This window comes from Notothenia coriiceps, unplaced genomic scaffold (assembly GCF_000735185.1).
Source record: "Notothenia coriiceps isolate Sejong01 unplaced genomic scaffold, NC01 NC01_scaffold00021297, whole genome shotgun sequence".
Lineage (NCBI taxonomy): Eukaryota > Metazoa > Chordata > Actinopteri > Perciformes > Nototheniidae > Notothenia > Notothenia coriiceps.
The window spans coordinates 29,151-46,873 of NW_011353998.1; the positions used below are offsets into that span (position 1 = coordinate 29,151).

At 41.3% G+C, this 17,723-nt stretch overlaps 2 protein-coding genes across 2 annotated transcripts in view; one reads left to right on the forward strand and one right to left on the reverse strand.

The window, feature by feature from the left end:
* The window catches only part of LOC104953198 (E3 ubiquitin-protein ligase NEURL1-like), a 31,331-nt gene extending 28,713 nt beyond the window's left edge, over positions 1–2,618 (reverse strand). The window contains exon 1 of the mRNA XM_010780112.1: positions 2,299–2,618. Within this exon, the coding sequence (XP_010778414.1) occupies positions 2,299–2,618 (320 nt within the window). The remainder of the gene's footprint in view (positions 1–2,298) is intronic.
* Positions 2,619–17,407: 14,789 nt separating this feature from the next.
* LOC104953199 (E3 ubiquitin-protein ligase NEURL1-like) overlaps positions 17,408–17,723 on the forward strand; it is a 5,648-nt gene continuing 5,332 nt past the window's right edge. The window contains exon 1 of the mRNA XM_010780114.1: positions 17,408–17,624. Coding sequence (XP_010778416.1) covers positions 17,408–17,624 — 217 coding nt within the window. The remainder of the gene's footprint in view (positions 17,625–17,723) is intronic.

Here is a 17,723-nt window from a genome sequence, read left to right on the forward strand (position 1 = left end):
TCTGAAGCCTGAACTGAATGTTTAGACCAGATATCATGCTTTTAACAATAAAAACTCTTTACTTGCTCAACTTCACTCGGCTTCGAGCACTTTAGCCAGCAACTGACAATTAGAGATATGGCCTAATAGTTACTTTAAAATATTTGCCTCCCCTCCTTTCAGTAAAGGCAAGACAATAACTAATGGCCCCATCAAACACACAGCTTCTACTCCCCCCATCCCCAGATCTTTCTTCTCCAGCAGCTAAATCAACTGTAGGTTTACTCTGAAGTGACAAGCTTACAGTTAGTGACGTAACAACACTAATAAAGCTGGTGGGTTGAAAGCAACTACGGGAGGTAAAAAAACTAGAATAACTGGTGTGTGACTTTATTTATTTGCTTTATGTTTATTAGGTATAAAATGTTATATATTCCAGGCTTATATAATTATTAGGTTTTTGTGCGCTGGATGATTCGGGCTGTTCCTTTTAGTATCGAATATTAATGTTCGCTGAAGGAAATCTTTCCACCAATAATTCCAACATAAGTAACCAAAATTGTATTCACTTCAGGTTTACCGAAAGTAACTGTAATCAGATTTAGTGTTTTTCAATGTACACAGCGAGCTGAATACAGTTAGCCTACTTTGATTTAGTTATTCCTGAATTTAGTATTCCGTTACAGACCCACCTGATTAGGACACATACCTGGGGATTTCAGATGGTCACTCCGGATTTTGATTTATTGGTATTGGCTTCATATCGCAATAGCCTATATTCCAGAAGTCTGACCCCATGCAAAAATGTCCCACATTAGGGCAAATACATACAGTACAGAAGAAATAAACAAGAGGAAACAAATTGTTAGTCTACATTTATTTTACGAAGTGTAAATATTTGTTAAGATATGTCAAACTGGAAATCTTAATAATATATACAGAGACATATACATACCGGGCTATCTGCAGGCTATCTATGCCCTATTGCGGCGGAAACCAGGGGAGTGTTTTCTGGATCCCGTGTTTCCGTGGGCTCCTCAGTCTCTCGTGTTACCCCGGCTTAGCTAAGTTTTTATGCCACTGGTGCCGTGGTCAGCACCTGGGAAGCCGACGGGAAGACACTGGAACTCCAAGTGTCCTGCGCTAACTTGAGGGGAAAGGGGCAATTTTCCCTTTGCCTCCCCGCTCCAGTTAGTTATTCTGACCAATGTTCTCATATATGTTTCAAATGGCAACATGCCATGTCGACATATCCGCCCGCGGCAAATTTCTCAAGGCGACGCTGGTCGCCCTTTGGCGCAGTCCTCGAAGACATGTCCTCGCGATCCGAGAACCTGCTGGTGGCTGGTGGGGCTCAGTGGGCCGCGCATCAGGTTGTGCCGACGGTCGTGGTGTTGCTGCGACCCGAGTGACCGCTGGATTGGCCGCTGCACTGTCCGTAATGGGGAGCGGCCGATTGCACATCTGGCTGCATAGGCTGTGGGTCTGCTTCTTCCACATCGACCCAACATCGCCTGGGTTGGGAGGCGCTTTTTCTTATCATTCCTTATGGCGCAGAATAGTCTTAAATCGATTGTTTTTTAAATGAACTCTGACGCCCGGCAGTTAGCTCTGATCCCCTATGATAAATGCCCCACCTAGCCACTAGCTCCCCCCTATGCAATCAACTGAACGGTGGGAAAGCCAAAACCTCAGTTTGTTTTTAAATTGGTCCGGATGGACCGTTATGGGATTAGTTTTAGAAAGAACTGCACATCTTCATCCATGCTGGTCGTTACTGTTTATCCCTGCTACAGTGTCCATTTCATTTGACCATGAGTCTGCTCCTTCCTTACAGCCCTCTCGATTCTTAGCTACTCTCTTGCTCCATTTTGTCTTGTTAAATAGTAATAATCATAACAGTATGTGGTCACGAAAAGGGAGCAGGAGGAAAGCAACACACAAAAATATACAAAAAATACTACTGCATATTAAAAGCAAGACGATTGTAAACGGTAAGAGTATGAGTATAACAAATAAAGAAGTGTAATGTAGACCTTTACATTATTATTAATGATTATTAGGTAATATATAAAGACTAAATATATTGAATTGAATTACAAGATTAGATATACCTTTAGTTGATCTATAAATTTGATGTGGATTCAAATGCTGTTCAAAACAACAACTGAAAAGTGCTGGACAGAAGAGTGTGCACCTGCGGCGTATTGGCTGACGAGCTGTACGAAATGCGACCTGTTGGTTTGGAGAGTGAGAATCTGACGCGCCGCAGGCAGTTTTAGCTCTGATCACCTAACTGCAGTAATTGCACACACCTACAATCGCTGGCCATTCAGCCACATAGCTCCCTCGTATGCAAAATCAGAACTGTAACAGGGGAAAGCACCTACAGTCATCGTGTTGTTAATGGCGGCAATGCTGACCTGGTTATCGGGATTAGTTTTAGAAAGAACTGCACCAGCTTCATCCGACGGTCGTGGTGTTGCTGCGGACCCCGGAGTGACCGCTGGATTGGCCGCTGGCACTGTCCGTATGGGAGCGGCCGGAATTGGCACATCTGGCTGCATAGGCTGTGGGTCTGCGTCTTCCACATCGAACCCAAACAGTCGCCTGGGTTGGAAGGCGCTTTTTCTTATCATTCTTTATGAGCGCAGAAGTAGTCTTAAAATCAGATCTGTTTTTTAAATGAAATCTGACGGCAGGCAGTTAGCTCTGATCACCTATGATAAATGCACCTAATCGCTGGCCAGAAAACCGACAGAGCTCCCTCTATACAAATCAAACTGTAGACGGTGTGAAAGCACCTATTGTTTTAAATAATGGTCGGAATGTGACCTGTGAGCCTTCTGAATTACCGTGGGACAGCACATTCTAAACTAAAATGTTCAATCAATAAAGTAACATCTTATCTTATCTTAATAATATCTTCATATTAATAATAATAATAAATCATACAGTATGTGTCCGAAAGGGAGCAGGAGGAAGCAAACACAACAAAAATATACTGCATATTAAAGCAAACGATTGTAAAGATAAAAGTATGAGCATAACAAATAAAGAAGTGTAATTTAAACATTTACATTATGATTATTTAATATATAAAGACTATATATTATTGAATTACAAGATTAGATATACTTTAGTTGATCTAAAATATTGATGTGTTCAAATGCTCTTCAAAACACAACTGAAAGTCCATGAAACTTGTCTTTCTGTATTTGTGAATGAAGCGCCATCTCCTGGTTAAAACCTGAAATTGAAAATCTGGCAACGCCCTCTTGGAAAATAGTGGGAGGGCTTAACATTCCTCTATACTGGTTTTAGGCAGGTCGTAGGCAGGAAGCTGTAAGCTGGAGTCTGAAATTCAGTGCTACATCTGTATAGAAAATGTTTTAGATCTTTGAGTTCATCTCATGAAAAATGGGAGCAAAAACAAAAGTGTTGCGTTTATATTTTTGTTCAGTGTACTAACAAAGAAATACTAACAAAGCACTTATATACTAATAAAGGACTGGCTTATCTAAAGCCAATTGAGTAGCACTTGAAATGTTTTGGCTCTATGAAACCTGATGTACTTATATGATTCTGTTTTCTTCATGGTTGTATCTTCTTGGTCGAGTGCACTTATTGTAAGTCGCTTTGGATAAAAGCGTCAGCTAAATGCAATGTTATGTATATATTTTTCATCCTAAGGTATTACCCTGAAGGGCTTGTTCAATAAGACTTCAAAGACTTATGACATCCAGGGAATTTTAGCTTCTCAGTGAGTAAAGGTAGTTCTGTAGGCAGCCAGCCCATATATGACTAACTAATGTCAAAGTTACACTAAATAAACTACGAGCAACTGCACAACAAATATATGTATTTGAAAAGTCAAAACTAGTCTTTAGACAACAAATCATAAAGAAAGGAAAGTATAAACAGGTCGATAACACCAACATTTCTGTACACATTTTGTGTCACTTTTGGATGAAATACCCATTCCCATGGTACCATATAGCCCTAGAGGAGTCATTCCAGAATCAAAGCTCCAACTCCACGTCTTAAAACCAAAACTCTACAGTCCCCTATAGGTATTTAAATAAAAAAAGACAGTGGCTGACATCAAGCATCAAGCTGCAAATGTGTTCAACTTAACTGGAGATGACAGCGACCTCCTAAGTTTTTGATCCCATGGCAGTGAAGTGTCTGCTGTTTTGCACCATCACTGAACTGCTGTCTGATGAGCCCTTGTACACTCTATATCAGAGATGGTATTGCTGCTGCCTCAAAGTCATGTCAGCCGTCAATTCATGTTGGCTGCTTCGCCCCGAGCACGGCACTTTGTGATTAATGTTTAATGGAACTATGGAACTCATGGGCCTTGTAATTGTGCTAATTGATTTTTTCAGAGAGGCATCAAATGGAGAGGACAGTGCCTTTGGTGCAGAGGGCAACTCACAAAGACTGCTAATCAACCATTAAACACCTCTCTACTCAGAAGTGTGCAGCAGTTAGCCGTGCGTCCCAGAGGCTAGCCGAAGAAGGCCAGCCAGCTTGGATTTCATCTACTATTTCCTCTGCTATCAATTCCCTTATGGACTGCATGAAAACCCACGCCAGAACTAAGAGGAAATGAAAAGAGCCTCCAACGTATGGCTGTAAAGTTGTAATAGAACGGCTCAATCTTCCATGTAGTCCATTTCTTGATTGTATGCCAGTTCTGCGATCAGAACGCCATTTGCTGAAGGGAGGCCTTTAATGAAGTAGAGAAACCTTAATGTGGCTCTGGCTTTTTGATGATTAGGGAAGGCTGCTCCTTTGGCCGCAGACAGAGGAGCGGGCATGCTAACTGCTCAAGCACAAACCCATTTTGATGCCCGAGCTGGCGGCAGCCAACTCGCTCAGAGTTATTGGAGGATTTGAATGACATCACCCAATAAAATTGCATTTGTGTGTGTGCGAGTGTTTTCCAAAGCCAGCCATTTCTCTGCTGCCCATCGCTCCATCCAAAATTGGATTACGATAGGACAGACGCTGCTGTTAGACCTCCGGGACATCGAGAGGACCAGAGCTGCTGAGAGGATGATGACATGTCTCAGGGGAGGAGAGGTAAAGCCAAGAGGCGAGGGATGGCGGCCTGTGACAACGCTGGATTTATGTTGAAATGATTCGGAGAGAGAGCTTCCAAACAAGATCAAATCATCTCGCTGCGTGTGTGTGTGTCTTTTATTAGCTATTTTGAAAAAGCCTTCCCTTTCCCTTTTCTTTGCTCCCATTTCAAAGAGTCGTCATTTCAAACCCATATTGGCTTGTGCATTTTGCTTCTCTATTCCTCAAAGGCCTGTGGGATGGAGGCACTACGACTTCCTAATGCTTATTGTCAGCATGGAGGACAGACATTATCTTGCATTTGAAAAACCTTGTGAGTGTTTGTAATCGTGTGTGTGTGTACTCATGTGTGTGTGTCCAGATCTGTTTGTGACCTCACCAGCTGCTGCCCGCTAATCGTGGTGCACCTGCGTTTTTAGCTGATACAATCCCTTTGTCCTATTGGTCCCTTTCAAAACCACCTCTAACAGATGCTCACTCCCATTGGCCCAAGCCAGAACTTTGCACTTTGCATTACACAGTGTGTGTGTGTGTGTGTGTGTGTGTGTGTGTGTGTGTGTGTGTGTGTGTGTGTGTGTGTGTGTGTGTGTTCACTTCTCTCATGTAGGAGGACATTGTAATGGGGCCATGGAAGATGCAGCTGCTGACACTGTGAGCCTTTGGGGTGGGCTGAGGAAGGGGAGGGGGGGATTCATCACCTGATTCTTCACTTCTCCACTGATTGAATTTCAAACTAAATGTAGCACCTGTTGGGCTGAACCATTAATTAATTCATGCAGGGGAGTGTGAGACATATGGGTCAGCTATTTTAACGGACATTTAAAAAATTGAAACCCATTTGGAAAGCCTTTTCTCTCCTCGGACCGCTTTTGATTAGAATAATTGAGCACCTGTTGGGCTAATCCATTGCAAATACATGGGGGGGGGGGGTGTCTGTCTGTTCTGGCCCGCACATGCATTGGCTCGCGCTGAAAGTGTTTTTGATTAGGGAATAGCAGGAAAGTAGGTTAGCTAATGCTGTGCATGGGGAGCTGGATAGAGGCAGAGGCTGGCTTAGTGGCTTTTCTAGCCCGAGCAGACGTAACGTGCAAAGGGTTTGAGCCAGTATTGGAGAGGGGGGGTTGAGGGCAGGATTTACTCACAATCTATCTCACAGGGCTTATCTTTATCCATAGTCTCTGGGGGATTTATCTGTCAGCAAAGGTGAAGAGATAGCTGGAACTAGGAAGAGAAAATAAAAAAGGGAGAGGCAAAGTGGCCGCAAAAAACGATCAAGAGGGTAGAGATGGACAAGAAGGCTGCTATGAACAGATAAAGCAAGGAATCAGGGAGACAGCACAGGGAGAGAGAAACAGGCAGTGTATAGCTCAGTGACCAACCAGGGGTTTATGAAATGCAAATTGACCAATCAAGCGAGTGAGGGGCCGAGACAGAACACTACTAAGACAGAGAAAAGGGCGGTGGAAAGAGAGATGGAGTCAGAGGAGTCTTTGTGCTAGATGTTTGGGATGTTCTGTATTCCCTGGCGTTGGCCCAATCCCCAGTCCCTGATCCGGCCCAGCAGCTTTGAACCCGGGGCTTTAGAAAAGAGCAGCAGGCCCCCGAGGCGACACATGGCCCTAACAAAGAGCCAGGCTGAATGCCCGTCAAGTCACAGAAGCCCTGTCCCTTAGGTCATCAGCAGAATACAGCATGTGCAGCCCCTCCTCTGCCAATCGGCATGCCAGGACCTCCGCGTTAATAACATCCATCATAAGGTTCTTACATTAAAGCCCCCCTGTTTTATTCCTGTGCACAAGCACCATTTGGCTGATATAGTTATTACTAGGAGAAGGCTGACATGTCAACACAGTGTCCACAGCTTTGCTATTATTCATATTTATAGAAAACTGCAGGTCAACAACAATAACAATGGATAGTGACCGTCACCCTACTTTGCAATTCCCCCTTAGTTAACCGAGTCTTTTTGCTCAATGTTTTGGTTTTATAACCCTTTTAATATTACTTTCGACATTGTAATCTCAGACTTGCCAACATTTGTTTTTACAATTTTACAACAAATAGATTCATCTGATGGTTCATTTCTTATGGGAATAATGGAAAAATAGATTTATTTGATTTGCTTGGAGACCTTGCACCCCATACATAGCGCAGGCTTAGCTAGTAGCAGTTAGCGGTTGATTCTAGTCAAATGTGTTCTAATATACAAGTTTGACTAGAATCAGGGTTCGTTTTAAACCTTTATGATTGCCCCATCAGGATTATTATTTTGATGTTGTAATGTTCCCAAAAGGTAGTGCTTAGCTCAGTGAGAACATGATTATTATTGGCAATAGGATGGAAATGATGTCCAAAAATAAATGAAAAAACGAACCACGTTAAAATAAAGGAATAAAACGTGCTTCTTAAATAGAAGCACATGAATGACAGGTCTGCCTTATTTTGTAATCATATTTGTGACCAGGACTGATGACGGTTAACCCACTTGCTTGAACTGAGTCATAAAGTAAAATAATACACCATGTGACTTGTTTAGTCTCAGTCTAAATGTGTTAATGCAGGAACAATTCATATGGAATTCATTGCCCTGAAAGAGGGGGACAGATATGTAATGCCTGGATGTTTCAGAGGATCTTCACGAAACATCACACTTTGAACTTTGAGTTTAAATAAGTTGAGCCTGGGAGAAAACAGGAAACTCCACACAAATCCTAAAGTTATCTCTAGTTTACCACCAATGTAAATCTGTTGAATTCCTCACTACTCGTGCAGTTCAAAATGGAACTATTACAATAATAGCTTCTGATATGATTCTTTGAAGAGTAATTTAGAGTATCCAGCCAAGCCACAGTGTTGCTAAATTCTCAATGCCAAACAATACAAATGCAGTTTATTCTTCTTGGCCTTTTTCCCCCCGGACCAACAGCCATCATAAATTATATGTAGACAAACACGAGCCAAGAAACACTACGTTACCAACCCTGCTTTGCTTGATGCCTTCACAACATAAGCTACATTTCCTCAAAAAATAAAGATTTACACCATCTTTCCTGCTTTGTGTGTTTTTCTTGGAGGGTCTATGTGAAGTGTCAGGATTTGCAAGTGCTGGGAGGCTGAGTTCTGCCAAGTTAAACACGAGTGCCAGTCAAGTGTGCGCAGTAATCAAATCATCATTTCGCTGAAAGTAATTGGTTTATCCCAAAAGTATGGGAACCTTGGACTGCCTCTCCCTCTCGGCGCTGGATAACACAACAGACGTTCCTAATAGACTTCCTACATTCCAGATGACTTCATGTTAGTGGAGTCCTCGGAGAGGAGCCAGAGCATAGTACTGAGAGAGGGCCAAAGCACAGCCAGTGACCCAAAGTACAAAAACACAAGTATTTCAGAAGTTATTAAATGTTCTTTTTTTGCAAATATTCTTTGTGAAGTGTCCTTAGAAAACCTGCTATATTTTTTACCAGCCTAGAATTTAGTGACATTTAAAAAGTGTTAGTTTCTCTGAACACTTGGGGACTTTCCTAATTAGGTTTGAATTTAAAATGTCTCTCATCTTGTCCCTTGCTAAGTTCTTCTAATTGTCATTAGATATTCAGTAAGTTTTTCATGGTAATTAGTCTGTAGCTGGGGGCTAAAGAAAACAGTTTCAACTGACGTGGGAAGAGAAAAGTAAACCAAATTATGCCACTGAGGAAAGCTGTGCTTAGCCACTCACACACTCTCCTATTATCTCACCCCATTTCAGTCCATCCTCACACCAGGAAGCTAACCCTAACTGGCCGGTTTAGTGCAAACGTCATGTCATTAATACAACAATGCTCTATAGCTGATTGTGATTGATTAGCTAGTCATGCATAATATGTCTGAGGGTTTATAAAAGGACTGCAATACTATCACTTGCTACAAGAAGTTTCATGTATATAACAATATTTAAACCTGTCTTCCTTATATTGTTTAACTGTATTTGTTGGCTCCAGGCTTTAACATGTTCAGCGCTAAATGCTGCTTGACAAGTCCTGCATTGGATTAGTTCTTGATCGCTGTTTTCTGCACCTGCAGAATCCGTAAAGGGAAACATCAAAGCACAAGTAAAAACTGCTTTTGACCAAACCGGCTGCCACGAGAACACGGGATTGATGTCATTTCTATCAGAGATGACATCTTTCACTTTAGCCTCGCCAACACTGACACATTGTGAAAGGTTCGAACAGGACGACCACATCTCGCTGCCAGAGATAAGCTAGCTCTCCCCACACGTCTTGTGAGAAACGTAAACAAAGAGTCGGGGACGGCCGCGCCTTCATCCATCAAGCCTTCACACATTGTTTTACTCTCGCTGAAGCCCTTCAGATTCCAGGAATCGTTTTCTTTTCCCCTAGCCCACATCAGTCATCTTTACACCAAGGCACATTGATACAATCAATGGTGAATCGTCCTGCAAACAATGAAAAGTTACATGAAAAGAGAGGAGGAGGTTGGGGTGTCATAAATACAGGCAGAGTTATTTTTAAAGAAAGAGCTTTGAGTGTCAGGTAATGCTTGCAAGAAAAATGCATCCTATTTTCTGATTGATTTATTTGATAAAAATGTGTATTTTACAAAACTTCCCTCATAAAATGAGCCCGACAATCATATAGAGTGACAGCAAAAAAAATGGCTTCCTAATGGTGCAATGGGACCTCATTCCTCTGTCAAGATCTAACGTGTAATTCAATCCATCACTTGAGGATCACTCATAACAGTGCAGATGTCAGAAGCTCTCGTGTTTCTAACACACAGTTTTCCTGATGGACTACAGAGATGGCCTCTCTTCCAAGACACTATGTTTTGTATGGACTAAATGAACAGCTTTGCTGCTGAGTTGACAGCTAGATTGGCAAAGCTTTTCTCTGAATCTGCCCAGTTGAAAGGTGTTAGTAGCCTCAAGGCTTTGCAATCAGACTTTATTCTCTGGTCCTTCAGGGAAGTCCCACACGGGGCCCCTCTTGATTAAAGCTCCACTCTGACTGACTCATACAATCTGAGTCCTGCTGGCTTCACAACAGCTGGAATTACTCAGTAACTCAGCCTCTCTCCCGATGTCAAGTAAAGTTCTGCTGCGTGCCTGCGTGTGCGTGCGCGCGCGTGCGTGTGTGTGCGTGTGTGTGCGTGTGTGTGCGTGTGCGTGCATGTGCGTGCGTGTGCGTGCGTGTGTGTGTGTGTGTAGATATGAGACTGACAGATAACCTTAGGGGCCGGGACATTGGTATATATTAAGCTAGCTTTTCTGGCTTGTTAGATTTCAAGCCTATGGGGACCGCTTCAGTCTGCCCCAAAGATCATCCTGCCAAACCGGCACAATATTGTATTTACCCGTTGAAGGCCTGGACCTGCTACCTCAGGCACCTCAGCAGAGGCATTAAACATGAATGCGTTCAAGTATACTTGCCTATTTTCATTCATTTATGCAGTTGCTGCCAATGCCACATAACTTTTCTGTTCAACTTCATTAGCAGGTTGGAATGTAGGAGGGACAATTTTTAAATTGCTGTCATCCTGCTCATGGGGGTGTGAAACCACTAAATGATCCTTGCACTTCTTGTTCCTGTCATGTATGATGTGTCCCTGTGACATCCTTTGGGGGTGGATTATCACATGATATAGCTATACTATTCCAATCTTTCTACATCAAAGCCTTTTCAAATGTCGCCCGGGGCTCATCCTTCGCTCTCTACTGTAACTCTCGCTGACCTCAGAACAGCCTCAGGATGCTGAACAGATGATACATCTCAAGATACAAAGGCACATGCAAGTCGTTGCTCTGAACACGTGAATAACAAGATAAAAAAAAAAGTATTTATATGATATTTTCATATTAACAATGGATCATGACTACTTGTAGAATGCCATTGGGAAATGATCCTACAACTCCATTGATTTATTACCTCACTAAACAATACAGCAGGATATGCTCTAGGAAGGGGCTTCCTTGTGATTGAGAGCTTGCTACCATGTTGTTTAGCATTCAGTTTTATTCAAACACACTTATAAGGAGCAAGCTGTTCATTTGTTCCTGTAAACACATTTTGTTCAGGCATGTTTTTTTGCTGGCGAAAGAAAATTGCATTCCAATGAACATCAGAGTTAATGTAAATGACGAATGCACATTGCTAACCAACTTGTGGTTTTCCTCACTCTTCCACCTCCACAGTCCTGTCCAAATAAGGTCACTTCTGGAAAAACAAAACAAGGTGGAGACTGCCAAGGTTAACAGGCAAAAAAATGGTAGTCCACTGGTGACATCACAGTGACAGTCTTTATACGTACTGATAGGATTATAATTCAGCATCTTGCTTTTAGTTGCTTGAGTTAAGTAATTCTTAAACCCTCATTTCTTTTTAATAGATGTGTTTTAGTAGCTCCATATTAATTTTTATTTAGTGAAGGACAAAGAAGGATAAAATAAAATTCCTGTGGGTTTTAATAGAAGAGGAAACACTGAGCTGTAGAATACCATGCTGCGCGCCCCTGTGACAAGACGTGCCTTCTACTTGTCAGACCATATTCAAGCAAAACACCCAGTTCATTAAAATAACAAAAATAAAAATACCCCAAATAAATACTGTCAGTGAGCTGAAAATATATAGGAGCCATTAACTTAAATGTATGAGATGGAATGAGCTGGAAGAAGAAGCATATTAAGTGATATGAAGACGATATAATAGCTCATTTGGACAGGCAATGGAAGCTACGCATGTGTCAGTACTATCCCTGATGAATGAAGACACTAGAGATACATCCAGAGGCCCCTAAATGTACATTGAGAAAGGCCTTAATACACAAGCTGTACAGAATGTCTTTGATCGAGAAACTTAATCCGGCGTAGAATTGTAATTCAATCTTTATGTAGCAAGGATTTCCGAGGAGGCACAATGAATAATCTCACTAACTGCTGACAAATGCTGAAACAGAGAGAATATATATGTTATTGATCCTAAAGGTGAAATGTGATCATCACTTCGGCAAAGAATAGAGGCGAAGGCTCAAGGAAATAGAAGAATCAAGAAAAAATGTCATAAAGAGTTTAACTAAAAACGGTTTATAGATAAAATTGTAAAAAAAAAGGCTAAAGCCCAATTTATTTTAAGATGGGTATTTAGTGTTAAAAGACAAATAAAGTTATGAGGAAAAAGCTGCAATTTTCCCACTTCTAATGCTCTACATGTTGCCCCCCGAGATAAATTGATAATCTAAGACTGGATAAAAAAACAACAGCTTCTCAAGTATTCTCAAAAAGCGAGGAAAAAGGCCTCAGATGCGGAAGCCCAAGGGCTTATCCGAGGATAGGGAAAGGTTCATGGAGCGTTGCGCACAGAAACGTAATGCACAGAGCGGACACAATTGGCCATTCAGCGTCACAAAGGGCCGTGTCTATAGTCTGGATGATGTGTTTCTATCTCGACCTTCGGAGGCGTTCCACCCCCGCAAACAGAGCAGGGCCCTGTTTGCGGGGGCAGATGTCAGTCACTTGGCCCCCTGAGGAACATGAGCACTCCTCTGTTAGCCGCCCTGCATATGGCACGGCTGTAAAAAGACAGTGCAAATGACTTAAGTAGGAGAAGCCCCAGTTTTGATGTAAATGGGGCTTGAAGAAGAGTTTCAAAGGGGTCAGACATCTTTTAAAACATGGCTTCAATCAGAGCCAACCTTAGGGAAGAAAGCTTTACTTCTGCTATTTTTGATATTTGAACCATTTTCTGCACGTCTCATTATTTGATATATTCTTTTCCTATCTGCCAACAATAATTTATAAGGACTGTTGATTATGGCAACAGGACTTTGAGTTATAAGTGCCACTTGTCATCAAGGGAAGGGTATAAACTGAAAAATAGAATATCCCGCATATTTAAGACACTAAACATCCACCTGAAAAAATCTATCGTTACACTACACATAACAATCAAATCTCTAGAACATGTGACCCCATGGTCTATTTTTACACCAGCAGAGGGGATGACAGCATTGGACCTCTAGGGAAAAGGAATATGTGTATACATTCTCTCACATCAAAGCCTGGGCAATACTATCCTGAGCTATGCCTTTGTGGCATGCTTGTTAAACTACACACAGCATACCTTGATAATACACAGAAGCCATCCCCCCCATCCCAAGCTGCTTTTGGGTAAACATAAGGGCCACATTTTGGTCAGATATAGATAGCCGTTGTTCTTCCATTGCTTCATGGAAGGCTTTAGTGTACACAAAAACAGAGGGGGTAACCTCTAAGAAGGACCTGTTTACAGTAAACATGAGGACACACATAAACCTGTTTTGCCATCTGCAGAAAAGAACACAGCAAATACTGCCTTAAAGGAAAAAATAGCAATGGCATTAACAAAAATAATCACAATTGTTGTTTGGTATATGATTGTCCCAAAGACATAGACCTGACATAATGTATTATTAGGGTGACCAGGTGCCGACAAGCCACATGTGGGACAAAGAGTATGTTTGTGTGGGACAATGTGGGAAATGTTACTGTGCTGCTAATTTTAGATTTCGATATAATGTTCTTCTAACCCTTAAAAATAAACATTGAAATTACAAGATTTCAGATATTAATAACAACGCTTCACTTTTGTTTGATTTGTTTGCAGCACCTTTGCAAGTAATGGACTTAATTATACTTGGTTTGAATTGATTTCTTTCCTAACAAACAACTAGTATGAATGTATCCATTGATCGTCATTTTTCTTTACGAGACAGAGTCTCACATGCAGTGTCACTTCAAATTGTCATCACCTCTATTCGTGATTGAAAAAGAACTCGCACAGAAATTGCACAAAAAACCCTGGGAATCGCCCTCCATCAGCTAACCCCTTGTGTCAATACATTTCCAGAGTTTGTTTGATTGATTGACGTCTGACGCAGCTCATTTGGATTGCTCTCTCTTGCTTTCTAAACAGCCATTGGATAAAAGTCAAGTCTTAGAAGGGCCACTGTCAATCAAATGCAGGACATCATCTCAATTTGTGGAACGAGACACAAATGATTAAAATGCTGGGCAGTCGTCACCCTACGTATTTTTGTTATGTCAATTATCTGGTAAAGTTAAAGACGAGGCTTTAAAAAATGTTTAATTGTCCAGTTGTTGTGAGCAGAAAACGTATAGAAAGGTATTCTTCTAGGGCACCATTTACTTATCATTTGCAAAGCAGGCATTTGAAGCACAATGGGCTGTTGGTTGCAGCGGTTGAGGGGACAAAAAAAACGCCACCCCATTTTGGTGTGAGCTCCCCCTAGTCTTTTTATATACTTTTTTAAAACTGATATTCAAATGCATTGAAGTTTTCAGATGATACAACTTTGTTGGTTGGACACTAAAGATTATCCCAGTATTGCACGTATGGATTAGTGGAGTGGTGCACTTATTACCCAATACAATATGTGTGTATCCTCCAGTGAACTCGTATCCTCCACCTGTTTCTGTCAATATAAACACATTGAACACTATCTTTAGGCATTTATGAGGATGCTGCTTTATCTTGGAGTGCACATATAGTATAGTTTATATCTGTATATAGTATATATCTGCAGCAACACATGTACTTTCTCTGGAGGCTGAGATCATTGGGAGCAAACAAACATAATTTAGTGTTATCTTTCCAATCTATAATGCAGGGTGTAGTGAAGTATGGAATAAAAGCATGTTCTCTTTTCCCCCTTTGTTCAGGTTAAAGCTAGATTGGCCCCACTGTTACTGATCGGCTCAAAGATTGCAGGTCAAATGCTTGAAATTGTCTACACCCAAGAATGTTGTCTCTGGCTGGTCATTTTACATCAGACCCCTGTCTCATTTTATTGGAAGAATACCAGCTTTTGCGATCACACATAAGATGTATAGTCCCACAGGCTTTAATGTTCTTGTTAAAGAAGTCTTGTGTTCCTCAGTCTGTCAGAGATGGATTGTAAGTAGGCCCCAAAGTACTGTCGAGTTGACTGCATCCTCTAAAAACCGTGTATGTATTGGAACACAAGAATTTTATTTTTTGGCAAATATCCCAATAATAATGTGAAACTAAATCAAAACAAATATCAAAGCGAGTTCGGCAAACCTCCCTAAAACTTTCTAAATAAACATGTTTTTATATGAATCATTTCAATCATTTGTCTCTGAGTCCGACCAAAAGTAAACAAAATAATCTGCCGGGCGTTCATCCAGGGGAATATCACTCATATTCCTCCTTGCACGTTGTTTACATGTTGGATGCTAACTTACTATCTATATAAGTACAGTCCATTTACCATCTTGTCTTCTATGAAAACTCACAAGCTCTTAAAACAAGTAAGATGCTATGTGATGGTAGCGTGATGTGATATGTGTAACCCTACAGCAATGGACATAATCTAGTAATGCATATTCCTGGATCCAGTCGGATCAGAAATACCAACAGTGTGAGCAAAGTTTAAGTACAAAAAAAAATGAAATGAAAAGTGTTGAGGTCCATTTTTTTTTTTTTTCATGAAACCTGCACATATGTAGGTTAGGTTGCCCTGGATGTTGATGCCTCAGTTATCTCTGATCAACATATCATATCCCTTTCCCCTTGCTACATACTAACATAAACCCATTTTTATTCATATACACTACCAGTCAAAAGTTTGGACACACCTTCTCATTCGAAGTTTTTTATTTATTTAATTTGTTTCTACATTGTAGATTTATACTGAAGACATCAAAACTATAAAAATAACACATGGAATTATCTAGTAAACAACAAAGTGTTAACACATCCAGAATATGATTTATATGTTGCTGGCTACTGCAAAATGCTGTGGTAGCCGTGCTGGTTAAGTGTGCCTTGAATTCTGAATAAATCACCAACAGTGACACCAGCAAAGCCCCCCCCACACCATCACACTTCCTCCTCCAGGCTTCACGGTGAGAACCACACATGCAGAAATCTTCCGCCCCCCCCTCATTGTCTCACAAAGACCCGGAGGTTGGAACCAAAAATCTCTAATTTGGTCAAAGTCTAATGTCTAATCCTTGTGTTTCTTGGCCCAAACAAGCGATTGGACCATGAAGGCCTGATTCAGGCAGTCTCCTCTGAACAGTGGATGCTGAGATTGTCTGCTACTGGAGCTCTGTAATAATTGATGTTGGCTCTAATCTGAGGTGCTTTAATTTGCAGTTTCTGAGGCTGAAACTGGAAAATCTTATGTATTTATCCTCTGTATTTGTATTTGTATTTATCCTCTGCAGCAGAGGTAACTTTTGCTCTTCCTTTCCCGGGGGGGTCCACATGAGAGCCAGTTTCATCATAGCGTTTGATGGTTTTTGCGACTGCACTTGAGGATACATTCAAAGTTCTTGACATTTTCTCGACTTCATTTCTTAAAGTGATGATGGACGGTCTTTTCTCTTTAAAGAGTTGAGTGATTCTTGCCATAATATGGATTACAACAGCAGTCAAATAGGGCTTTCCACTTTGCACTAACCCTACGCCAGCACAACACAACTGATGGTCTCAAACACATTCAGAAGGCAAGTCATTCCACAAATTGACTCTTGACAAGGCACACGTGTTAATTGAAAACCATTCCAGGTGACGACCTCATGAAGCTGACTGAGAAGCCAAGAGGGTTCAAAGCTGTCATCAAGGCAAAAGGAGGCTACTTTGAAGAATCTAAAATAAAAATCATATTCTGTACTTTTTAACACTTTTTTGTTAACTAGATAATTCCATGTGTTATTTCATAGTTTTGATGTCTTCAATATTAATCTACAAAGTAGAACACTGAATGACATTGAATGGCGGCTGTGGCTCAGTGGCTAGAGAGCTGGACTTTGAATCAGAAAGTAGCAAGTTTGAGTCCCACTGCAGTCAGCATGTCGTTGTGTCCCTGTGCAAGACACTTCACCCCAAATTGCTTGTGTGGGGAATGTCCACAGTACTGAATATATGTAAGTCGCTTTGGATAAAAATGTCTAACAAATGACATGTAATGTAATGAGAAGATGCGTCCAAACTTTTGACTGGTACTGTATACAGGGGCGCCGTAAGGGGGTGAAAAGTTAGGACGATTCTAAGGGCCCGTGACTGACGGGGGCCCCAAAATGTTTAGAATATTAAAGGCCATGTAATGCATCTAACACAGGTGTTTTTTAACATGTAGTTTAGATATCACCAGAATAAAAATAAATAAAAATGTTTAAAGTTTGGTCATAATTAAATGACATATACGTTAAAAACCGATGTTGGTTCCGAAGTTTGCCGAGTACGCCCCCGATCACTCCCGAACGAGCGGTGACGTCACACGTGGCAAATATTGCCATTTGATCAAATCAGTCCAAATGGCAAGCAACGCGACAACTTCAGACAGCGACAGCGACAGCAACAGCGATCATTCAAGCTCAGATTCGGTGGGTTATCTGGATTCAGTTACAGAAGTAGAGAGTGAACCAGCTAGCCTTTCACTTCAAGGCATCTTGCCTTATCAGTACGATCCTCCTGCCCGGCAATCGAACAACGAGGCAGAAACTTGTGAAAGAGAAGCGGATTCCGCAGCCGGCAAGACTCGAGTCGGCAATACTGAATGGTAAATTCTGTTTTATTTAATTTGACCTGCACTAAATGTCGATCTTAATTTGTCATCTGTTCCTCACACGT